Raw genomic sequence first — 26,091 nt, 5'->3', positions numbered from 1 at the left:
ACTTTTTCACCATTCTGTGTCAATAGGATTGTTCAAATTATTGAACATCAATACAGCCTGAACCGTTGAACGGAATTACACCAAATTTGGCAGAAAGTTAGCTCTTGGTGGAGAAAGCATGCCTTTTGTGATTTGGAGTAAATCCCATCAGTAGTTGTGGAGATATTAGAGTTTAAAAAATATAGATATCTAGGGATGCATATCCAACTATCCCCATGCTAATATCTGATTGGCTGCCAGCACTTCAACAAGGAAGTGTTTGCAGCAATCTTGGGACTTTGGTTCAGCCAAGTCCCACAAAAAAAAGGGAAAAAAGGAAAAGGGGCTCAGGGGTAGGGTCACCCTGACCCCTTAGCTCTGGTGCTGGGGTCCCAGAAGGACCCCAAATGGCTAAAACACTTATGTTTAAATGTAGGCGATAGAGAGCACTAAAAGTGATTCACTATGCGGCAAACATGAACGTTTACAACTTAACATAATAATCTTCATATGAATATGGCCAAAATGAACTATGATGGTTTTCTCATCTATTATTGTGTTTGCCCTGCCGAGGAGCATTTTGGCAAATGCGTGATGAGGAGCTTTTGGGGCACAGGGGAGAGAGCAGAGGGAGCACAAGGGTGGGCGGTGGGAAACCAGTCTAAACAGTGAGAGTTCAAAATGCTCCTCAGCAGGATAAACACAATAATAGATGAAAACATCAACTTAAGAGCAGACAATGGCTATAGACAGCAAAGCAGTCCAATCACGAGCATGGGCTGACCCAGAGGCCAGTTTAATTGAATGTCAAGTACTGGAAACAAAATGTCTGCCTATTGACAGCTAAAGTTGCTTTTAGTCGAGACATAAAAAGAACAGGAGATAGAACGCACTATAAGTGATTCACTCTGTGGCAAACAAGAAAGCTTCCACTTTAACATAATCTTCATATGAGTATGGCCAAAATTAATTTAGAAGGGACCAGAGAGAGAGCGGGGCACTTCACATCAGTATAGGATAATGATGGATACAGCACTGTTGAGCACCTTTAACATGTACGACAGGACTACAAGCTAAAAAAATTCCTCATCAGCATGGAAAATTACATAGTCCAAAAGGATATGATCATATCTGCTCCCATAATTTAGAAGAAAAATGGTCAAGGCATGGCGAGAGTCAAAGAAAGTATAATTTGTAAACTACTACTCTTTCCAAGGATGTTGGCCACCCAAACTGAGTCCTGCAAGAAGGCATGTTGGCAGTCAAAACTGAAAAGACAATATAATGTTTCTTGAGAAGGAGTGTTAGCACTAAGCTTTTGTTAAGGATTACACCTGATGGGGATGACTAAATGGAAAAAGGAATTGGCTGGACAAATTATCAGCATTTTAGTTTGTCAGTAATGAAAGTAAGGGGTCATCAGAGCCCTGTAATAGACAGAGGAGTTTTAGAGAGAGTTGGCAAGGAAGAGAATCATACTTTCACTGCATAACTAGAATTGAACCATAAAAGTACTAATTCCTCAACTTGCACTTTAAACAAAATCTAGTCTAGTAGATGAATGCAACTGTATTTGAACAAGGGAAGTTTGGCTACACTGGCCCAGAACTATAGGGATTAGAAGTGGTTTATTGTGCTAGAGACTGCTGTGCTAACTTAGCCCCAAAACTGTAATAAACAACTGAAGCCTACTTCCTTATCTGTAACTGACAGAAATGCTAAGGCTCTTCTCAATCTGACAGTAGAATGTACAGGAAAAGTCTGGCCCTTCTTTTTCCAAATCATAGAAACAATCTTTTAAGTGCTTAGGCATGTTGTAGCCAAGCCTCATAAGGTATAAGATACTTCAACTGCTACACTGGGCAACACATATAGAAACGAAGGAAGGGTTGAGAGCCTGAACCTTTGGAATAAAGAACATCAAAAACCTATAGGAACTTTTTTGCTGGAGGAAATGAGGACTCTGAGGTGTGCCAGTGCTCTGTGACATGATGCCTATGCCTGTGCTAGTGAAGTCCTTCAGAGGACCAATATCAGTTTTAATTTGTACTGCATTTTTAGAAGTAATTCAGAAGAATAGTAGATTCAAGCTTCTCCATCAGGAGTACCAAATTATGTCTCGCAAGGGTTGGAGCCAAGCCAGACTTTGGTGAATCCACAACTGATAAAATTGCACACAATTAATCTAAAGTAGTCTCAGTAACATAAGGAGCAGTTATCCAGGGAATCTGGCATATCTCTGACCTTCCTGGGCTAGCGCTCAACACAACTTATGCAGCTCAACAGCAGAAAACATAAAAAGAGACCCTTTAATTCACGGAAAGACCAGTGGAAAATTAAAAAATGCATCCATGTGCAGTAGACCTTCTTGTTCAGAGAGCACTTCTGATCAGATCAGCACCACGTTGCCAGGCTTTTCGTCAAGCCCTCCCCCTACTATCTCCCTCACTGTATTGATGTGGCGCAGAGAGCAAATGATATAAGAAGTAGGAGTTCTGTAGTGCTTTACTGTAAAATGGGACTGACAGTGGAAAACAAGGCAAATGGACAGCACTACTGAAACATATTCTATGAGTTGGAGACTGGGGAGGTAGCATCAGGACACAGTCATCTTCAAACAAACAAAAAATTAATGCAGGCCGATTTTGAGTCCACTTAAAAATATTTTAAATCTATATAGCTTAAGTATATTTCCTCTAATCTCTTAAAGAAATCACAGATGCAATACTACCACTAATGCATTTAGAACCAATAAATGAAAACAAAAAGAATCCAAAAATCTTCTGCATCATCAACAAAACCGTACCACCTCAGGTTTTTTTTGTTTAGCTAACCTTCAGTGAAATGACTGTTACACATTTCCAAAGCATTGAAAATACCTACATATTCACTACTCATATTTAGGTCTTACCTCATTTTTGGTTGAAGAAAGTGACGTTGATCCTGTGTCACCTAGGATTTTAAACCAAAAAATAAATACAAATACATGAAAGTATTTAAACAAAACACAAAATTTAAGTTTTGGAAGTAATTTAAAATCCTTATAACACCACACAACTGAGTTTTCAGCTTGTTTATAACCTCCACCTATCAATAATTCAGTGCATGAAATTAGTTTTAACTTCCCATAATTGTCAAAATGTCAAGTCCAAGTTTCATACTACTAGGCAACCTTGCGTTCGATACATCAGTTATAATTTGCTCATTCTAAATGACTCATACAGAACAGAATTTATCACCTCAGGTATAAAATGAAGAGAAATTCCTACCTGCTGCATATCATTCTTACCATATATTTCCAAGCACATGAAATCCAGATTTAACTGTGTGTTATTGTTTTGCACTTTGTTCTAAGAAGGTCGTGAATGCTGGGTCTAAATAGATAGATCTTTAGTTGCTTGCAAAACTGTAATAGATTAGGAGCATTCTTGATTTCCAGAGGCAATCCGTTCCAAGGTTTGGCAGCCCCAAGAAAGAAACTCCGACCTCCCCAAGTGGCCTGCTTGAACTAAGGGACGACAATGAGTTTAGCGTTCATGGACCTGAATGATCGTTCTAGGAAATACAAAGCAAGTCCAGTGCATAAAATCTCTGGGCTCATACCATGGAAGGCCTTATAGGTAATGCAGAGGGCTTTGAATGTAATTATTTGCCGTGTGGGAAGCCAATGCAGCGCTTTAATGTCCTTTAACACCAAGCATTACTTGGGAAGCTTCAGAAGAAGCCTAGAGGCTGCATTCTGAAGCTTTTGGAGTTTGTTCAGAATATTTGGTGAGCATTTAGAAAGAGACTGTTGCAGTAATCCAATATGGTCAGGACTAATGCGGTGACCAGCGTCTTCTGTAGGTAAGAAGGGATGTAAGGAAAGATTTTATTCAGCAATTTCAGCATTAGAAAGAGAAAAGGGTGTAGCATTGGCTTGGTCCTGAAAGCTGAGGTTATCATCGATAATAAAATCTAAATTTCGGGCCTTCTTCACTGGGGTGGGTAGGGGACCCATCTTGTAGGGCTAACATACCGAGGACCAGACAGACGGATGGCGGCCAAATAAAATGGCCTCAGTTTTATTTGAATTCAGTTTCAGACTACTGATTCCCATCCCATAATCAACTGCCTACATACAATCACAAAGCCTGGGGCCAGGGTTGCATTCCTCCTTGGCTAGAGAGACCACAATCTGTATGTCGTCCATATAAGAAGTTAAAGAGAAATTGAACGAACAAACCAGATTAGCCAACGAGGATAAAGTAAACATTAAATAGGGTTGGGCTCAATGAGGAGTCCTGAGGAACCCCACTCAGAGAAAAAAGACGAGGGAGAAGTTAGGGTACCCATTCTTACGATGTGTTCACGCCCATCCAGTAATGATTTAAGTGGGTTCAGGGCTAGGCCACTGACCCCAATACTATTCAAGCAGTTCAGTATCTTGAGGTGACGAACGGTGTCAAAAGCCACCAAAAGATCCAATAGGAGGAGCACTGCGTTCTTCCCTTGATCAAGTATCACTCACAGATCCTCTGTGGCTTTTAGTAACGCTGTTTCGATACTACGATCCCTATGGAAACCAAACTGAGTTAGGTGTAGGTGCCCATTATCCTGAATAAATTTTATGAGCTGAGAGTTCATACTTTTTTCCACTATCTTAGCTGGTAGAGGTAGGTAAGAGATCAGGCAGTAGTTCTTGGGAATAGATGGATCAAGAGAGGCTTTTTTTTTTTTTTTTTTTGCAGTGGGAGCACCGAGGCCTTCTTTCAGATGGAGGGAAAACATCCACTCAAATCATATGCACAAAGATGGTAATCAAGGGACTAATTACAATTTTTGAAACAAGTTTTTACAATTTTCAGTGGGCATGAATCAAAAGAAGAGCCCTATGAGGTGGCGTTGATAAGCCTAGCGTAAAGACCTCTACAAATTATGGAGGTAGAAAGCGGGGGAAATTGTGCAAGGACTGCGTGATAGAGATTTTATTCCGCCCTTCAGACGGTGGTGGTAGTGAAGTGGAAGATAAGCTGTTGTAGATGTCTTCCATTTTACTCTTAAAGACAGCAAGGGTGTTACAAAAAGATTCGGTCATGGGGCCTGCTGTTAAATATGAACTCTTAGAGAGCATTGTAACTGTCTAAAACAGCTCTCTAGTAGAGTTTTTAGTCTTAAGAATTCTGTTCATGAAATAGGAGGTCTTTCCGGAGATAATAAGTGATCTGTATTTGGCTAAACATTGTTTATATTTGTTTTTTTCTTCCGTATCATACCCTAACCTCCATCGTCTCACCAATCTGTGATAACTTTGCTTCAAATCTTTAAGTTCTGGGGAGAACCAAGGGGCTGATATGCGAGTCCGATTCCGAAAAGGCCTAACTCTCAAGTCGACATCCACCGAAAGCCAAGTAGTGTACATCCCTGGAGCAAGCTCAGGATTAGCATCAAAGAATGGCAAGGAATGGTTCAGGGCAGAAACAAAATATTCGGTCTGCATCATAGTCCAAGGACGGGAAGCAAAGGCCGGTGCGATTTCCCTGCAGGGAAGCTCTCATTTATGAAAGATATTAAATAGGACAGAATTTTCCTTTAACCAGGCTAGAGGATTAACTATGATATTGTCTATGAAAGGGTTGCTAGAAAAAATACAGCCAGGTGTGTGTCCTGACCACTGAGTGGCAGCGGAGACCTTTTGAAGAAGCCAGAAGCCCTCTAAGGTGTGGCAGAGACCCTCCGTGGCCAGGTCCAGGATGTCCGCAAGATGAAAACTGAAATCACCTAGTAAGGAAGTCTGAGCCTAAAACCTGAGATTCTAGGGGTCCAGCAGTTTCTTAATAAATAATTTTCACTTATCAATAGCTGTTTTGCCTTACTTCATTGCATACCCAGCACCATTTGTCAAATCCTCTTAAAATCTACATATGTATCTGGAGCCCATCTTGAGCATGCACTTCCAAACACAAACATCCTCCAAAGTAGCCTTCTTTTAGCTATGTCAGTTTTACAGTGTTTGCTCACATTCTCTTTATTATTCATGCTCCAGCAGTAAGCCTCATGACATGCTCTAAAATAGATGCAGAAATCTCCTGATAGGCCACAGTCTCCAAGCACCTACTGGAAAAACTTCAGAAGATCTTAAATGAAGTATTAAAGTTCACAGTAGCCATAAGGTAATGCTGCCTCTTCTTCCTTCACTAATATTAGGCTCCAAAATGATACACTATTACATCTATCTATATTAGGACAATAGAATGTTGAGACCTTCATTTAAGACAATGGAGAGGCAGTGACCTATATAAGATGGCATAGGCCCGCTGTTCTCTACATTTCAATGTCCTAATGTCCTTTGCCTATCTATTTCCCCTACCTCTCCAAAATACATGGAATGAGCAGGGGAAAGGGAAAGGCTGAGGCAGTGCAGAAGGACACACGGGTCCTTCACCCTTTTCTCCTCCTGTAGCTCAGTGTCATTCCTGGGCCTCCTTGGCTTGGCTGAACTACCAAAAGGAGTTTAGCTGAGGCAGGGAGAAGGGAGAAGCAGGGCCTGAATTCTGACAGCCTGCTTTCACAGCTCCTGCTGTGAATGATCAACAGTTAACAGTCGTGGCCCTCCGCACAGCTGTTGACAGTTGAACTGTACCAGGAAGAGCTGTGTAACAAAGGCTTAGAAGCTGCAGGGATTTCAATCCCCTCGGCCTCCGATGCCTTTGTCAATTAGGACATTATGCCCTCAAAGAATGGAATGTTCTAATAGTTTTATAGCCCATCGTAGCTGGGATTGTCTGTCAATTAAAGGCCTGCTCCTTTGTTAAACACTGGAGCAGGCCTTTAATAACCGATACAGCCCGCTGAACAAGTTACTTACCTTCGGTAACGCTTTTTCTGGTGGATACAGTAGCTACCTGTGGATTCCTCACCTTATGAATTCTCCCATTGCGCCAGCATTCAACGGAAAATTTTCTTCCCAGCTCTCCATGTCCACGAGGACGTCACAATTGCACGGCTCTGCACGCGACTCCATCTGACGTCACTGTGGCAATAAGAGGTCCTCGCCAGCATGCTGATGTCACTTTCACCCCTTTTTTACTTGCCTTTGAGGCGAACAAGTGAAAACCGACCTCAGGATAGCACATATAAATACATAAATATAACCATACTGATGTAACATAAGTACAACATTTACTTATATAAAAATGAATCAAAACCTATATACACTTAGAATACAAAAGTCTTGGTATGCCCAGACAGGCAACGGCGAGGCGGGTGGGACTGTGAGGAATTCACAGGTAGCTACTGTATCCACCAGAAAAAGTATTACCGAAGGTAAGTAACTTGTTCTTCTGATGGATACAACTAACTGTGGATTCCTCACCTTATGTCCCAAAGCAGTACCGCACTCGGAGGTGGGTGCCTGACTAGTCACACCAAGAAATCCAGAAACACAGAACATACAAAATGGTATCCCTCCTGACTTCCGAATCCAAGCAGTAGTGCTTCACAAAAGTATGGAGGGAAGCCCAAGTTGCTGCTTTACAAATATTTACCACTGGAACACCCCTAGTCAAAGCTGAAGTGGAAGCCTTAGCCCTGGTAGAATGAGCTCCAATACCCTCAAGCAGGAATCTTCTTTGCTAACGAATAACAGATCTTAATGCAAATAATGTCCGACATGGATATGGTTCTTTTATGGACAGCTCTGCCTTTCATCTTGCCCACATATCCAACGAAGAGTTTGTCATCCAACCGAAAGTCCTTTGTTCTCTCAATATAGAAACTGAGAGCCCTTCTGAGGTCTAAGCGATGGAGTCTTTCTTCCTCTTTTGAAGGATGAGGAGGAGGGTAGAAAGATGAAAGGGTAATAGACTGCCCCATATGGAAAGAGTGACAACTTTAGGAACGAAAGCCGCCCAGGTTTTCAGCACCAATTTGTCAGCATAGAATGATGTAAAGGGAGGTTTGACACTAAGAGCCTGAAGCTCACTCACACGCCTAGCAGACGTAATAGCTATAAAGAAAACTGTCTTAAAGACCAATAATCTTAAAGAACAAGAATGCGTAGGTTCAAACGGTAAACCCATTAAAAAAGTCAAAACTAGATTTAAATCCAACTGAGGCATAAGAAACGGAGTGGGAGGAAATTGATTTGTTAGACCTTTCAAGAACCTAACAACAATAGGGGATTTGAACAAGGAAGGTTGATCCGGAAGGCAAAGAAAGGCTGATAGCGCCGACAAATAGCCTTTGACAGTTGCAACTGCACAACCCTTCTGCACTAAAATGAAAGCAAACAATAGATCAGACAGATGGGCTCTCAAGGGATCAATTTGTTTCTCTCCACACCAAGCCACAAATTTTGTCCACCTGCCGCCATAAAAAGTCTTACTGGAGTGTCGCCTGGCCGATAAAATAACATCCACTACTTCTGGCGGGAGAGAGAAAGAACTCAGATTGCCCCGTTCAATCTCCAGACATGTAGGTGCAGGCTCTGGAGGTGGGGTGTAGAACCTGCCCCTGCGACTGTGAGAGGAGATCTGTCCTGAGAGGGAGATGGAGCGGAGGGCACAGTGAGAGTTGGAGAAGGTCTGTGTACCACACCCTTCTCTGCCAATCCGGAGCTATTAAAATGACTTGAGTCCGATCCTGGCAGATCTTCCTCACAACCTGAGGAATCAAGAGTATGGAGGGAAACGTGTAAAGTACCGGTTGCACCAAGACATCTGAAACACGTCCCCCCAAAGTTCCTTGCACTGGATATTGGAGGCTGCAGAATAACAGGCAGTGTGTGTTCTCCCGAGTGGCAAATAGGTCTATCTGCGGAAAACCCCAAACCCAAAAGATAATAAGGACCAGGTCCAGATGAGACGCCACTCATGATTGGCCGAGAAATGCAGACAGACTGTCAGCACATACGTTGAGAACTGCTACCAAGCAAATCCGATGGTCTTGAACCCAGGACCAGAGCCGCAGAGACTTGAACTGACTGACCGCGAAGGGACAGGAGGAAGGCCTTGAGAGCCAGACGTATCGCCCGCAATTTTAACGGATTGATATGAAAAGTCTGTTCCACTGGAGACCAAAGACCTTTGATCTCCAGGTCCTCCAGATGAGCTCCCCACCCTAGAGTGGAAGCATCTGTTATGACCGTAGCCACCGTAGGTGGTAGTGAAAATGGCCTTCCTTGGGAAAGGTTGCCATCCACAGCCCACCATTGTGGATCTGCTGCAGCATCTCTGGAGATCGTTGTCGACTCCTCGAAATCCCCTTTGTTTTGAAACCACTGCCTGCGGAGGCTCCACTGAAGAGCCCTCATGTGCCAGCGTGCATGAGTGACCAACAGAATGCAAGAAGCGAACAGAGTGAGCAGGCGCAGGACCTGGAACAACCGCTCTATTTTGAAACATTGGAATCAACAACTGAATGTCCTGAATCCGCTGAGGCAGAGGATAGGCCCGATTCAATGTTGTGTCTAGTACTGCCCCTATGAACAGGAGGTGCTGAGAGGGCTCCAGGTGAGACTTGGGCACGTTTACCGAATAGCCCAAACTGAACAACAACTTAGTTGTCATTTGCTGGTGATGCAGCACGAGCTCTGGAGACTTGGCTTTGATCAACCAATTGTCCAGGTAAGGGTATACTGATATTCCCTTCCTCCTGAGACTTGCTGTAACCACGTCATCTTCTTGCAGGTGCTGAAGTAAGACCAAAAGGAAGGACCGCAAACTGGTAGTGTTGCGACCCCACCACAAAACGAAGATACTTCCTGTGCGACTTGAGAATAGGGACATGAAAGTAAGCATCCTGCAAGTCGACAGACACCATCCAATCCTCTTTGTTCAGTGCCAGAAGCACCTGTGCCAGAGGCAGCATCTTGAATTTCTCCTGCTTGAGGAACCAATTCAAAATCCTCAGATCCAGGATATGTCTCAATCAACCATCCTTCTTGGGAATCAGGAAATATATTGAATAGCAACCCTGACCCCTTTCCCATTCTGGAACTAACTACACTGTGGCTTTTGATAACCGGATTAGAACCTCCTGCTACAACAACAGGAGATGGTCTTCTGAACAAAATGAAGGACAGGGAGGGATGGGAGGGGGAAACTCCCGGAAAGGAAGGCCATATCCTTTCCTCACAATATTTAGAACCCAGGAGTCCGATGTGGCTAACGCCCACTCGTGGAGAAAAAGAAGTAACCTTCCCCTTACAGGAGAAGTTTGACTCAAAACTAGGAAGAAGTAGAAAACTAGGGCTGCTTCCCTTGTAGTGCTCCCCCAGAGGAAGAGTATGATGCAGGGTGCTGCTGGGTGGCCCCTGTTGTCTGAACTCTACCCCACCTTCTAAAGGATCTATATGGGAGGCTGGCATGCTGGTGGACTGTGGACTGGGGTCTCCTGTGATAAACTGCTCCACGCCCTAACCCCCTGAACCTCTGAAAGGACCTGAAAGGGGTAGTAGTGGAAGCTTACAGACCCAAAGACTTTGCGGTGGACCTACTGTCCTTGAAGCGCTCTAAGGCAGAGTCAGCTTTGGCCCCAAACAGGTTTTCTACATCGAAAGGCAGCTCCAACAGAGTGGTTTGGACATCTGTAGAAAAGCCAGAAGACATATGCCTCCTAGTAGCGATTGATGTACCCATCGCCCTGGCCACTGAGTCTGTAGTACCCAGACCAGACTGGATAATCTGCTTAGCTGCAGCTTGAGTGTCTGACAGGAGCTCACCGAACTGCCCCTGCATCTCCTGTGGTAAGTCAGGAACTACGGCTTTGCCCGCATCCATCATGGCGTGCACATATCTATCTAACACACAGGTAGCATTTGCCGATTTCAGGGTCATACTGCAGGATGAAAAAGTCTTCTTGGCTGACTGCTCCATTCTCTTGGACTCTCTGTCCGAAGAAGTAACAGGGAAGGAGCCTGGTGCCATACAAGCGGAACATGAGGCCTGGACCACTAAACTCTCTGGAGTCGGATGCTTTGATAAAAATCCCGGATCTCCCGGAGTCACCCTGTACAGTCTTGCAACAGATCTGTTCACAGCTGACGATAACACAGGCTTCCTCCAAACCTCCACTATAGGCTCCATAAGAGCCTCATTAAATGGAAGTAAAGGTTCTGCTGTAGCTGAAGAAGGATGCAGGACCTCGGTCAAAATGTTCGTTTTAACCTCAGCAGCCGGCAACGGAACGTCCAAGAAATTTGCTGCATTCCTGACCACAGAGTGGAAGGAGGCCGCTTACTCTGTAAACTTCCCTGGAGATTAAAGATCCCATTCAGGGGAAGTTTCTAGCCCACTGGCTGAGTCTAGGCCCTGATATTCCCCCAAGGGCTCAGCAATCTCTTCTTGTTCCAGCAGCTGTCTCTGGTACGCCTGTCCTTCTAAGAGCCTCAGTGCTCTCCTACGCGACCTCAACATGGCCTCCAATCTCGGCCTTAGCCGACGTCGACGACACCGGCTTCAGGACCGATAAACGTGGACCAGATGAAGTAGGAGACACACTACGATCCAATCTGGACCCATCCAGCACCAGAGCTTATCCCATCGGCGCCGTGGACACATGAAGTTCCATCATTGGCGTTGACTGTGTGTGAAGCGATGTCATCGGCGCTGTAGGCCTATGAGGCGATGTCATTGGCGCCGAACCGGCATCCTCAGCTGGATAAAAAGGCATGAACGGCGGTGACTTATATGGAGCCGGAGAGCCCAATGAGAATGCCAAGGGACCCGTGGGACCAGCCGGTGCACCAGCAGGGGCCATAGCATTAAACATGTTGAACATGGCATTCAAAAATGCCACTAAATTCGCTCCATGAGCAGGGAAGGCAGGATACCACTGATCTTCCTGCAGCACTTGCACCAGCCGGGCATCAGAATCCTGCACCCCAGGCGAAAAGTGAGGACTCTCTTGGGGTGCAACCACCTCGAAGACCGATGGTGTGGGAGAAGCCTGAGGGCTTTATGGCTGTGGAGTCACCGTAGGCCTAACCTCCCACGTCACATGACGCCGTCTAGATGGAGATCTGGATCATGAATTACCTCAAGCCGAACGATGCCGAGAGTCGTGTCGGCGCCGCTTCTTATGCTTCTTCGAAGAGTTATGTGAAGACTATCTCCAATTACTTCTGTGCCCTTTCTTCGCATTAGCCAAAAAGAGTTTGGCTTCTCTCTCTTTCAGCGCCTTCGGATTCTTCGGCAGGACACACACTCCTCCACGTCATGCCCTGAACTTAGGCACCATAAGCAGTCATCGCGAGGGTCTGTGACCAACATACGACTCCTGCACTACCGACAAGGTTTAAACCCTGACTTTCTAGGAGGAGACATTGTAACCAGAGACAAAAAGAACACCTTTGAAACAGTAGCTCCCTGAGAGCTAGGAGAAAACCATTAGCATCGAAGGCACAGAAAAAGAGAACTGACGTCAGCACACCAGCAAGGACCTCTTATTGCCACAGTGACGTCAGACAGAGTTGCGTGCGGAGGCGTGCAATTGTGACGTCCTCGTTGATGTGGAAAGCTTGGAAGAAATTTTTCTGTTGAATGCTGGCGCATTGGGAGAATTCATAAGGTGAAGAATCCACAGGTAGTTGTATCCATTAGAAACAACAGGCTACAATGCTATATTACAACACTGGAATGTTGAAAGCTACACTGAAGACAATGGTGCACCTCTGGGCTTGGTCTTATAATGGCTGGTATAGGCCTTCTGCTGCAACATTCCAATGTTTGTTTTTATGTTTCCCTTTTTTAATTTAGAATCTTCTACCCTCAATTAGCAGAAAGTTCTAATAGTCTTACAGCCCTTTCGCGTCTGGCGATTTCTGTTGTTGAAGGCCCTCTCCCTCATTATAGACCCTTGCCTGTGGCTCGGGCGTATAATATGGTTCAGGGGCTTTAACATTCCATAGAGCTCTCTGTAGTGGGCTGTAAGGCTATATTAGAAAACTAGAATGTGGAGAGATCCATTGAAGAAAATTAAGTGGTTTAAGGTTAATAATGGCTAGTATAGGCCTTCTGCTCCAACATTCCAATGTTTGTCCTTTTTTCTTCCTTTTTAATTTAGAACATTCTACCCTCAGTGGCTGTTCTAATAGCCTTGTCGACTGAGGCAGAAGGGCTACACCTGTTGTAAAAGATCCTCTCCCTCATTATAAAACTTCACCAAACCAAATGTTTATAGGCCATTAAACATAATGTGTCCACGCTAGACAAATACCAACACATCACTGTCATGTAGAGGATGCTTCATTCACTACCAGTGCTTTGAAACCGCTATGTAAGATTTACTATCCAGTGCCCCTAAGTATCACCCACAAAGAGCACTTCCTACGTCTGAGTGCTGTCCTTCTCACGCATTCAGAAATTCTTTCAGACACAACACTGAGGTAAAACAAACTACTAAAATAATAAACAGTAAACCATACCTGCATCTACGGAGTTTCTCTGTTGTTTATGTTTACTCAAACCTTCCATGACATCTTGGATTCTCCAGAGTTCCTTCTGCATCTGAGCACCTTGAATGCCAGCAGACTCAGTCTATCAAAATGAAACATTACTTAGTAAAATGGCTAGTTCAATTTTCCAAATCTAGGTCTTATTCTTAATCCTATAAATTAATCTTCCCTGCACTGAAAATACATCCCCAATGGGGCTAATTTTCAGAGACTAATCTTGCATTATACCTCATTTATATTTGGAGTTGTAAAATTAGAAAAGTACCACCTTGCACCAGTGTAATACTAGTTAGCTATTACAAGAACTATTTAAGAAAATGTTTATGTATGCAACAGAGACTGTGTGCAATGTGTACAATTCTTCCAATAAATCCTGCAACTACCATCTAGTAAAGTGACAAAACTGTACTACAGATTTCCAAAACAAATTTATATTTTTAGGAAAGGCCCAGTAGTGCATAGTTGTTATGCGCCACGGGATAATACAGACCTTATACATTCTGTATAGACAGTACATTAATAGACTTCAATTTATTTATAACATTTGCCCTTCTACTTCACTTCATTTTCCCTTTCAAATAGTTTAGAGATGCTGGGTTTATTGGCATGAACTATTTTCCCCAGAGGCAGTTAATATGTCATGTCCTAACATGAAGGAATGTTACATTTGTATTTAACAAATCTTCCCACATAAGGGCAAACAACGTGTAATGAAGACTCAGCTCATCATTTCATTACAAGAGAAAACAATTAAGTATTGTTAATAACTGCTATCAGATTAGCAAAAGTAAAGTAACGTAGGCCTAGATTTATTTTCCAATAATTAAATAAATTAGTTAATTCTGGTTAAGATGTTGACTGAGACAAACAGATTTAACAAACTATTGCTATGTTTAAAACAAAATATTTAATTATACTATACCTGAACTTCTCCTAGTCTTTCTAGTTCCTCCCGCATATGATTTCTTGCAGTCGTCACATCAAACTCAAGTCTGTCATAATCTCTCCAAGCTCTTTCCAGCTCCTAAGTCAATGGATGAAATACTTGAAATGAACATTAAAGTTGTGCAGAGATGTTTATTTGCAACCTAGCTTAAATTGAAATGTAAACATTACATTATTTGTGAAGCTTTAAGCGGAGGAAGAAAAGGATACCAGACTTTCCGCAAATCACAAACATGCACATTCAATATAAATTAGAAAGATGGAATAGTTTCTTACCTGTAATTCCAGTTCGCTTGTAGGCAAATATCCATTATAGGCCCTCACCTCTCTGGGAGCTGAACATTGTACTCTCCAGTCTTATGCAGGATTACTTTGAGCCTGTTCAGAAAGCCACGATGCAATTTCTCTCTTGGAAGACAGCTTTCCTTGTAGCAATAACATCTTCTTGCAGGGTTGAGATCCAAGCAATTTGTTCTCATGAACCATACACAGTCTTCCATTCTAGCAAAATGGTTATGATACATCACCTAAAATTCCTCCCTAAAGTTATTTCGGACTTTCACATTAACCAAACCATATGTCTCCCATCATTCTTTCAGAACCCCCTCTACTCCAGCAGTAAGACTTCTTTATTCCCTGGATGTGAGGAGAGTTTTGAAATCCTACCTCGATAGGACACAAGACAGCTGCAGATCAAACCAATTGTTTATTAACAATGGTTCCCGGGCTTGGCCACTTCTAAACAATACATCTCTTGATGGATAGTTTTCTGCATCATATTGTGCTATCAAAAAGCTAACAAGACACTGTCAGCTGAGCCTAAAGCACACTCCACTAGAGGTAAAGCGGCTCCAGCTGCTTTATTGAGAAATATCCCAACCACAGATATTTGCAAAGGAGCCATTTGGAGATCTGTCCATACATTTCACAAGCATTCCTGCCTGAATTCTGATGAGGGTAACTCAACAAAGTTACCCTCTCTGTCATCTCCACTGCCTTAAGTATGGAAGGGATTGCTACTCTATTCAGTGATAAATGGAAATCCCGTATGAGAGAGGGAATAGTTTCTTACCTGTAACTCCAGTTCTCTCGTAGGGGAATTTCCATTATGGTCACAAGCAACCCTCCCTCCTCCCCGGTGGAGTGGACAGAAGTAACACACAGATTAATCTATCACACACATGTAGCCTCAAAAAGAACTGAAGCAACAGTCACCTGCTCAGCATGATGGGATACTGGTGTTCCCTGGGTTCTTGAATGCACAGCCTCTATTTTAACTCGTAATAACATCCTATGGGGCTACACTGCCCTACCTTATTTCATCTCTCTATTCTATCAAAAAAGAGTTTGTGAAAGATATTTATGCTTTTTTACAGAACCATAGGCTGCAATATGTTTTTAACTCTCTTAAGTGACTCTGCAGGCCTTCCCAAAAAAAGATGAACATCTGCACGTAAAAAGATATATTGTGAAAAAGTGCTCTAGGGTCCCTGTACGTGGGCGGGACTATTCAGTGCTTATGACCATAAATGGAAATCCCCTACGAGAGAAATTCAATTTTATAATCCATTTCTCAGTCATTAAGACATTTAGAATAGAATATAAATGAACCAGAAGCACTAATAAAATGACCCACAGACTGCAATGCAATGTGAAACATGTAAGTTGAACGATAGGCATGCCAATATAGAAAATCAGTATATTTTAGCATTACACATCATTCACAGGCCAATCAAACAAATGTAAACAACATTTCTATGCACCATAACACTTTACTCATTGGCAGCAAAACAGTCTTAAAGCACCAATAAAGAAAATACCACAGCTCAGTGTCATAGCTGTCAGTCTCTGTTAGATGGTGCAGCTACTGAAAAATCAATAACTGAGAAAGAACTAGGCCAAGAAATCTGTATTCAACATGGATACCTTCTTGTTTGAAAAAAGTCCTAAACTATTTCTTGACATACACACACACACAGCTGTATATACATGTCCTCAACAGTTTACACTTAGTAGGAAAGTTGACAAAGAGAAAAACAACATGTTCAACCAATTTCTTGAAGCATCTATCACAATAACAAGGGCAATCAATATCACCATCTTCCTAGATTTAGCCCTGGAGGTAGAAAAAAGAAATGCAGGAGATAAAAGGAACAAGAATAGGGAAATAGAGTGCAGAAGTGCTGTTCCAATTCACATATTAGGGATGTGCAATTTGCACATCAACTGGTTTGCAAATGGAAAATGCAAATCAGAATGCTACTTGTATAAGAATGCAATGTGAGCAGCAATGTATGTATTAAAGGGACAGAGCTGAGAACCTGCTGCCTGCTTCCCCAAGCTGCCTAGACAACTGTCAAATGGAAGCAGCTTCCCCTTTGTGAATCAGTTACCATCCTAACTGGAGGGTTTGTAACTGATCAATGGTGTGGAACAACTGTTGCACTCACAAACCACCTACACATTTGATTGCAAATACACGTAGGATATTTGTGATATGTAATGCGCCACCAAAGCCCTTTTGAAAGTATAAAATACTTGTCTGAGTGATAAAAGGGCTTTACTACATTTTAAAAAGGTGTTCTTCAATCACAAACCTAGAGTATTTGCAAATCATAGCCTGTGCAACTACAAATCACCTTTGTACATGAGGCCGTAAGATTCAAATTTTAATTTTCACATTGCTTGTGGTTAGAGCAAAGATCATTAAAAAATGCCTCTGATTACCTTGAACAGTTGCTTACAGAGGATGTAAGTACTGTTACAAATGTAAACAATGTTGTCTGAGATTTTTTTAAATATGTTAACACTACCTCCCAGGTACGGACACGAACAGTGGCCGACACCAAGGAGGGGGTTAAAGAATCCTAGGATTTTTTTTTCTAAAAATACTCTGGGAGACCCAAAAGATCTTCTGTGTCTCCCCCCCACCCTTTTGTGACATCAGCGCGCAGCGGGGCACACTGAAGTCACTGTTTTGTTTTCTTCATCGGAGCAGGAAGCAATGGGGAGAACAGCCCCTAACGGCTCGTTTGAAAGAGGAGACGCTCCCCTTTTAAACGAGGCCTTCCTGAACCAGTTTCCTGGCCCTCTATCGTAGCACATCCGGTACCCCCAGAAGGGTATTTATATATAGATTTTTTAAGGATAGGTGGCTCTTGGGGGCGCACAATCGCGGCCGATAACTCCCCCCAGGGACAATTTTTTAAAAAATAAATAAATAAATTGACGGAGTCGCCCGTGAGCATGGTGACCCCCTTTGGGGGCAATCATTTTTTTAAGTAGTTGTATGGTGCTAAAGACTGATGATTGGTATGTGTCAAGGTGTTCTTTGAGTGTCTTGAAAGAACGTGCTGAGGGGAAAAGGTAAGGTAAGGTGATCTCTACTGTTGCACGTATCACACACACACACACACCAACCAGCAATTTTGTGACTGTCTATGTAGGCTAGTGTTTTAACCCCTTCGCTGCCAAGCCTTTTCCCCCTCAGGTGCCAGGCCTCTTTTGGCTATTTGGGGCAGGGCGCGCTTAGGCCCTCATAACTTTTTGTCCACATAAGGTACCAACGCCAAATTTGCGTCCTTTGTATCCAACATCCTAGGGATTCTAGAGGTACCCAGACTTGGTGGGTTCCCCTGAAGGAGACCAAGAAATTAGCCAAAATACAGTGAAACTTTCGTTAAAAAAAAAAAGAAAATGGAAAAATGGGCTGCAGAAGAAGGCTTGTGGTTATTTCCCTGAAATTGGCATCAACAAAGGGTTTGCAGTGCTAGATCACCAGCTTCCCAGCTTTCAGGAATAGGCAGACTTTAATCAGAAAACCCAATTTTTCAAAACAATTTTGGCATTTTACTGGCACATACCCCATTTTTACGATTTTTAGTGCTTTCAGCACAAAAAGGGAGGAAAACACGAAGGGGTTAAAATAATCTTAGCCTAAAAGCCCATGTTATTTATTTTTTTACTTAAACTACTATGGCAGAGAAAAAAAAGCAAAGTTTAGTTAAGGCAGTTGTTAAACAGACCATGGAATGCCCTAGTTCCAGATACATCACTTGGTTAAAGGATACAAGGAGGAAATTTAGTGGTTGCTTCAAAATTGCTTGAATAACTGAAAAAGTTCATTAAACTAAGGAAACCCTTAGCTCTGCACCATATCTTGCAAATGTTGCCAACTTTCCCCAGTAGGTTACCAGCTTTGGACCTAGGTCCTTTAAATCAATTTGCTGGAAAACAGACCATCCACTGAGGACTGGGGCAGAATGACTCTACTTTTTCTACATAGACTGACGAGTTTTCTATACCCGATACAGTTAAATGGTGAACAGGTGTTCAACACCCAGAACCCAGGAGTTGGAGGACAAAGACTTAATTTAGTAATCTGAGGCATATACGGTCATCTTCTCACAGGGTTACATTCAAAGAGAAGATACATCCAGTCTTCTGTATCACTTGTAAAATTTAAAAAGCATAATTCAGAAGAAATGTGTTAGGAACGCAGACTAGTCCATTTCAAAGGATTTTAACTTGTGTTGTAATAACACAATTTTCTCCATGGTTAGAAATTCTCATATACAGGTTAATTAGTCCTTCCAAGATGACCGCATCTTTTCCCCATAGAAGAAGGATAAGTTGGTTAGCCATAACTATAGCTATGGCTAACTGTGTTCCTGTCCGCTATCTGTTTCACCTATCTCCCCTGTAAGGAAGTTTTTTTTAAAGAACCACTCCAAATCCCTCGATGTACTGGCTGCAAAGAAATGCTAATTGTCTTCTCCCCCTTTTGTTAATTTCTCAAATTTTACGTTCCAGTGTACATCCCTCCACGACCTGTGGGTGTGATGCCCAATGTCTGACTTTTAGGTATCAGAAGAACTCAGCCTCCATGAAAACACATTTTCTCCTAAGGTTGTCACTGCTCTGAATTCCCCACCCCCAAAAAGGTAAATAAGCATGAAACACTCATGCCCAGTCAATTTTCTGTAGCAGCTCCTATCTTGACCTGGCTTACTGTGAGGATATAGTCAGGAATGAAAGGTGATAGTTAGGATGTAATGTAAATCTTTTGGTTTTACCTTCCTTTTTCCACCCTTCTAGTATCACTCTATTAACTAGTGAGAAAAAATAAACTAGTAATAAAGTAGTGAAGCCAAAGAGGAAAGCAGGATGAGAATTCAAAGGACTCTGCAGATATTTAACACGCTACTGTGAGATTTGTGGCTAGTATGCAGAGTGATGTGACATCACATTGCAGAATCAAGGACACTGAAAGATTCTTTCATTTCTCCTTGTCTTTGGGGCTGTGCATCCTCACCAGATGTAAATACAAGTCAGTGCCCTTGGCCAAGAAAACAACGTGCCAGAGAAAACAGTTTTCTCACAGAAGATGGTTTAAAATACACGTACCGTGATTTCTTTCTCATTTTGTATTAAGGGCACGGTTATCACTCCATTTTAAACCTGTATTTCATTGGGGCTGGGAAATACAAATCAGTAAAGTTTAATTCCTAACCGAAACTAAGGACAGACTCAAGATCAGACTATAGAAAACAGTTGGGAAGAGGTATCCAACAGATACATGAACTATGAAGTGGCAATAGAACACATCAGTGGTTTAAGATTTCTGTTATAGATGCGTTTATTAAGCTACAAACAAAATGGACAGAGAAACCTACAGTTAACGATAACTTACATCTAGGGGATCAAGTGCGAGGCTGAGGCAAGCAAACTACAAAACAAAAAAACGCAAAAATAGCAATCAATCCCCCTGGTATAGTGAGATGAGAGAATGACCAATCATGTGTGAGCTATGGGTTAATTCCCCTAGAAGCTGCTGAAAGCAAATGCCTTTTTTGCATGATCACCCATTTATTTATTTTTTTGACTGATGCAGTTGGTTTTCGGACACTGTACACTGGTACCCTGATAACCAGGTCCCAGTGCTGTGATCCCTACAAAATAGTCAAATTGGTTAAAGTCCCTGATTGGCACATTTAAATTATCTAAAAACCCCTGGAACATATGTTCCCCATTTGCCTAGGGCCTGTAAGTTAAATGTCACTAGTGGGCTGCAGACCTTCTTGTACTACCACTAAAGTAACCATGCAAAACATGACTCTAGGCCTGCCACAGAGGCATGGCAGGGAAGTTTTAAAACTACAATTTCAACCTTTCAGGCCTGTCAGAATCACCCCTTCTGCCATGCCTAAACTTTCCTATTAAACAGTAGTAAGTAAATCACCCCTAAAGTAAACCTTACCAGCCCTAAGATAAGGTGCAGTATTTAGAAGTAGGACATATGTATTTAATGTTTGTACTTATCCTTACAGTGAAAAAGGCCACAAACCTTTTTCCATTGAAGCAAAGGCTAGATGTGCCATAGAAAACACTGGTTACTTTATTATATTTAATACAACTATCTTCAGATTGGCATTAGCTAGATAAATACATCACACAATCATGGGTACAGTTAAACAAATGCCAAGTTAATGTCAAAGTCGAGTTTTTTGCACTTTTAGTTGCTAATCTGACTTAAAATACTAAACATTATACTTCCAGTTCCATACATTAGATTTTCATTGTTTTAGTGTCTATTTGTTCATTAAAGTTTCCTCTATGTGTATAAATCGGAGTGGGATTTTTATAGTGTTTTCTACTTTTTAACTCTTTAGTACTGATAAATGCTTTATAAATTCCTTGTATATTAAGCCTGTCTACTCCGTGCTACAGCTACCAAGGGCTCCACTCAGGTTTAAATTATTGAGACCCAACTAGCCCTGGTATAGAATTGGGACTTGGGGCCTGATTTAGAACTCAGCGGACAGTTACTCTGTCACAACGGATATCCTGTCCGCCATTATATTCAATAGGATTTAGATTTCAGCGGATGGGATATCCATCAACGTTGTGTAACCTGCTCGCCAAGTTTTAAATCAGGCCCCTAGTGAGGACTCACAGGCCCCTCCAACAAAAAATCTACTTCCTCACCGTCAGATAACAGGGACCCTCTTCTTTTTGAAGCATAGCGAAGAGTCCTTAAGAGCATACTTGTCCATCATACCATGGGCTGAGATCAAGACTCTATCTTACAAAATTTTCTGGTATTTGGGGGGGAGGGGGAGTTAAAGAATATAGAATGTAAGGGATCAATCAAGTTCTTAACCAGTTGGTACTTACCAAACACAATCAGAAGAAATGTTGAGAACCTTTTGGTGGAGCTTGGCACTCTGGGACAGAGAATGTCGGTTTATCATGTTTAACCAAGTCATCTGCAGAGTTAATCGTCAGTCTTAAGCAAAACCTAATTTTATTTTGACAATTTTGTATAGCACAAAGCCGACCGGAAGGTACTGGAGTGCTTTAAGTGGGCACCAGTTACATTACACAAGGTCACATTAATTTTTTAGGCAAAGAAAGATTTAGTGATATGCCCAGCATTACAGGATGTTGAGCCAAAGTTGAGCCTCTAACCTAGTTCCAAAGTCGGCAGCATTGGCCGTAACACTACACTGCCTTCCGTAGGAGGATGGAATTAAAGTAAGGCTGTGCAAAACTGGCAAGGTTAAAACAGTGCAGGTGAAAAATCCTCTGTAAGGTAGGTTTTGCAAGAGAAAAACCCCCGGAAATCTCATTTACACTGGAATGTCTCAAACAAAAGACACACTGCTTCCCTGCAGTGTCAGTCACAAATATTGCTGAGAGAACACCATAATAGGCTACCGTGGCAAGAATAAGTACATGATCACACAGGTGCCTACACTAATGCAAATGAACTGCCAGAGGGTTTAAGTCAGCGGATAGGAGAGAATGTTGACTACACAGCCATAAGACTGAGCTATGGTCCTAGCGGTGGTGCCAAGGCAGCGCATAAAAAAAACCCTGATAAAGCAGATGGACAGATGAATAGAAGGTGTTAACATTGGTGAGTTAAAACAATCTACAACACATTTAAAGGGGAGATTACACTTAGTCTGGTGACCAATTTTTGTATGAATTAATGGGTTGAATGTTTAACTGGTTTGATGCAGTACTGATACTTTTAATAAGTGTTCTAAAATGCTTTGTGTCAATAGTCTTTAGTACTTTGTGTTCAGCAAACACTGCAGTAGTTGAAATTGTATTAAAGATACCGGGCTCAAGGTGGTCCCTGTTTATTTGAGGAACATATTTAAGTATTAAAAGCATTCTGGAAGCAAGGTGTTCAAATCTGTTCAACAACAGTTACCGTTTATTAAATTATACACTTGGAAAGGCTATTCCACTGCAGCAGGTACTGACTGATGGAGCACACAAATTAGGAAGTGGTACTAGGATTGTCAGACAATCTGGAGGAAATTTGCAGGCTGTACAGAACATAGGGAACTGAGAAGAAACATTCTGGTGTAATTCCCCATGCACTGCCCCTGGACAGGCCTGACAGTTTTGAACATTATCCACAATGGTCAAGATTGTCAGTTTCCTGCTCAACCAACCCAGTTGTCACTGGTCATTGTGAAGTCTGACAGGACTGTGACAACTACAGAAATTATACTACAGGATGAAGATTGGAGTGCTGAACCCAGTCACATATCTGGGTTAAATCCATTGTTCTTTTGCTCACCTTGCCCCCCCCAGTTTGGACCCAGCCATATGCAAATCGGTCTTGACCCTGCTCTCCATGGGAAAAGTCCAGACAAAAATGCCAGGTCAGTTTCTCCCTGGGCCAGAAACAAGCATCCTGGGACCGGTTTCACTTTCATCCTTTTGTGTTGCTAAAGTCACCTTATGTGGCCAGGGTATGCCCAAACAGGGGTCCCATGCTCGTTGCGCCACTTGGCAGTTCGAGCTGGACTGTTCCCATGGGAAGCTGGGACAATACTGATTTGCATATGTCTGGGTCCAAACAGGGGCGGCATGGCAAGCAAAATAAGGATGGCCTAAACCCAGATCTGTGACTGGGGTGAGTGTTTGAAAAGTTTCAACACTCCGTCCACCATTTCATGTTGTGATATTGCTAATGCAAACATCATCTTTGATGGAGCTTTGGCAGAACACCTCCTCTTGCTGCTCTTGAAGACTCCCATCAGGGTCTTGCACAATATTCAAGCAGACAGGGTTAACATGATCTTTCCATCCTCTCAGAAGGCCTCCCTCTATCTGACCTTCTTGGTCCACCAAGAGCTAGTTCGGGAAGCTTACCATGATCTATTCACCTATCAGGAGTCTGCCTAGCTTCTCTGGTTTTGCTGCTGCGTTCGAGTCATAGGAGCTTTGGAAGTGGATGTGTACAGGTGGATATTAGGTCCTATCAAACTTGTTGGCTTCTGTAGGTGTTTTGATCTGGCCCTCTCGTCTGGAGGTTGCTGTTGAATGCATAAGCAGTGGTGATAGTGATTGTAACCTCTGGCCACCAAAGTCCAGGTTTCCCCTTCTCCAGTCCAAGTCTCTTTGTCTGAAATAGAGGCTCCACTGGTTACCTCACTGATGAATTGTAATGGTTGTCTTATGTAAGGGAGAGTTTGTCTGTCTATACTGGAGTTTAAACGGCTGGGTCAGCAGAACCAGTGATTTCCCAGACATTTAGCAAAGGTGATCTAGCCTCAAGATCCTACACCTTTGATTCCTTCTTCCAGCACTGGGGAAGCTTTTGACGAAGGAGCACAGACTATTCTGTGTGTCTCTAATTGTATTTTTCCATCAACCCTTCTGGTTCAATGGGGGCTTTTATTTGAATCTTTGTGTGTGCCCAGTGGGCTGCAATCAATGTGCCTAGGAATCTTGGGTAGCCACAGGAATGGTGACTCTCTTGCAGCTAGTATTTGTAAGCGTTTTACATTATTTCCTCTTTCTAATTTCCCTTTGTCTCAGGACTTTGTAGCCTTGCCCTTGAGAATCTCCCCTTCAGTTGATCTCAAATCTTGACACTCAAAAGTGACATTTGTGGTTGCCAACACATTTGCTCACTAGGAAGGCCTCCTTTTCTAGGACCCTCAATAAGTGGGTTTGGTCTTGTCCAAGTCTTTCGAATAGGTCAGGCAACCGCTTCAAAAGATAGCAGGGAGGATCGATATCATCCTGTGTTCAGAATCAGGTCCATACATAAAAAAAACACACAAACTCAAAAGGCATATGGAGGGTAAATTAAAAGAATAAATAAATAAAAAAGTAAGTGACTATCTAAATGCAGCAAGCTACGACTTAAAATAAAAATATAATTAAATATAGCCATGAGCAGCAGTCATGCAGTCTTACTAAACATGTTGCATCATTGTTGTACGAATCCAAGATGTCAAAATAATGCCTCTAAACTCCTTGCAGCACCTATCGCAGTTATTACTTCTGACCATACACTCCTAGGAAACGGTTCATATATAACTAGGGCTGTAGTAAAGCCATTTTTGTTGTGTTTTTGGGACCTGCTGCCTGTGCCCTTTAGCCTAGTTACATTTCATTTTATTCCATTTATTCTTTTAGAAACAATCACATTTGGGGTGATGTTTTCTTTTCTCTATCTTGCTGTTCTTTGGCCTAAGAATGCATTTACATTTCTTAGCATGACATTCTTTCACTCTGTGCTGTGTTCAACCCTGCAGCAAGATAGGCTTGCCGACACTAAGTGGTGCATCGTGTCCCTAACATTCCACAGAACCATACGTATTTTTACATGGGGACACTTTTCTCAGAGCAGGAACTGTTTTATAATAAACATCTCTCTGCCCCCCTGTATATTAGAGGAAGGTTCCAGCCAGATGACTGCCACCACATGCTGTTTGACTTTGCTATAGCTGCTTGCTGATACTGCCGGTTCCCTGGCCTACATGGGGAAGATGTCTTGCTAGACAACAGGCTTCTTTAACAACTGCCAAACTCAGGTATAGGGGATATCGTCTTCCCAGGGTGGGGTCCTGGAGGCGGATTAGGGCTCATACTACTGTACTCCAACATAGAACATTAGTGGTGTAGGTAGGAATCATAGATCTTGCATAGTGACAGTATGGTGGGACTTTTCTTGTGTTTTATTTTTCTTGTCACCATCCTGTTTTTAGTATGTTGTATCATCCTAAATATGGCAGTCAATGTCTTTTAATCTAGAATGCAGCTGATTCAATAAAACTTGTTGAACCATTTTCAGCTTCTGTTTGTCTTTGTATGTGTGAGATGAATCTAACTGAGAGAAAGGGATAAGATCTGATCCAACACAATTTCCGCGAGAGGTCACAATGTCATGCGCCCGGCTGCCACAGATCACTCCTGCTCTTGGGCATAAGTGAGGTGCTGCTAGCTGGCCAGAAACGGACTGGGCCAAAGGTGTCACAAGGTGCGGGCTCAAACTCAGTTTCCTACAATTCAGGTGATGCTGCCACCCAAAATCCAGCAGCCTCATTGGTACAATGAGAGCCAACGCGACAGAACATATTAATCTTACTGTGAGTTGACCCCGGTCTTCCGCTATGTATTAACTGTTCAAAAGACAGTGAAATGCTGTGGTGGTAAATTCTGTCCTCTCCCCATGAGAAACTATTTAAAAGTGTTCCTTGACAAAAAGTTGATATGAAGTGCTTTGATCAAATAAACAAGCTTGTTCACACAAAAAGAGGTGACTAACCTCTGTGGCCCAACATTTGCCCTGCAAACAGCAAGATGTGTACATGTGATCAAGCAAAATACTGTCACTCACAGGACAAAAGCGCTAATAACTTAAGTGAGTTAACCCACTTACACATGCCATGTGTGAAGCATAATGTGAATGAATC

General features: G+C 42.5%; 1 protein-coding gene across 23 annotated transcripts in view; it reads right to left on the bottom strand.

Annotated features, from left to right (window-relative positions):
* PLEKHA5 (pleckstrin homology domain containing A5) overlaps window positions 1-26,091 on the bottom strand; it is a 991,819-nt gene that overhangs the window by 136,510 nt on the left and 829,218 nt on the right. For all 23 annotated transcript variants that reach the window (XM_069228492.1, XM_069228488.1, XM_069228489.1 and 20 more), the window contains 3 exons: window positions 14,337-14,438; window positions 13,385-13,496; window positions 2,891-2,931 (listed from right to left, as the gene is read on the bottom strand). In XM_069228492.1, the coding sequence (XP_069084593.1) occupies window positions 2,891-2,931; window positions 13,385-13,496; window positions 14,337-14,438 (255 nt within the window). The remainder of the gene's footprint in view (window positions 1-2,890; window positions 2,932-13,384; window positions 13,497-14,336; window positions 14,439-26,091) is intronic.

This window comes from Pleurodeles waltl, chromosome 4_1 (assembly GCF_031143425.1).
Source record: "Pleurodeles waltl isolate 20211129_DDA chromosome 4_1, aPleWal1.hap1.20221129, whole genome shotgun sequence".
NCBI classification, from domain to species: Eukaryota; Metazoa; Chordata; class Amphibia; order Caudata; family Salamandridae; genus Pleurodeles; species Pleurodeles waltl.
This window is presented reverse-complemented; position numbering and strand designations above follow the sequence as displayed.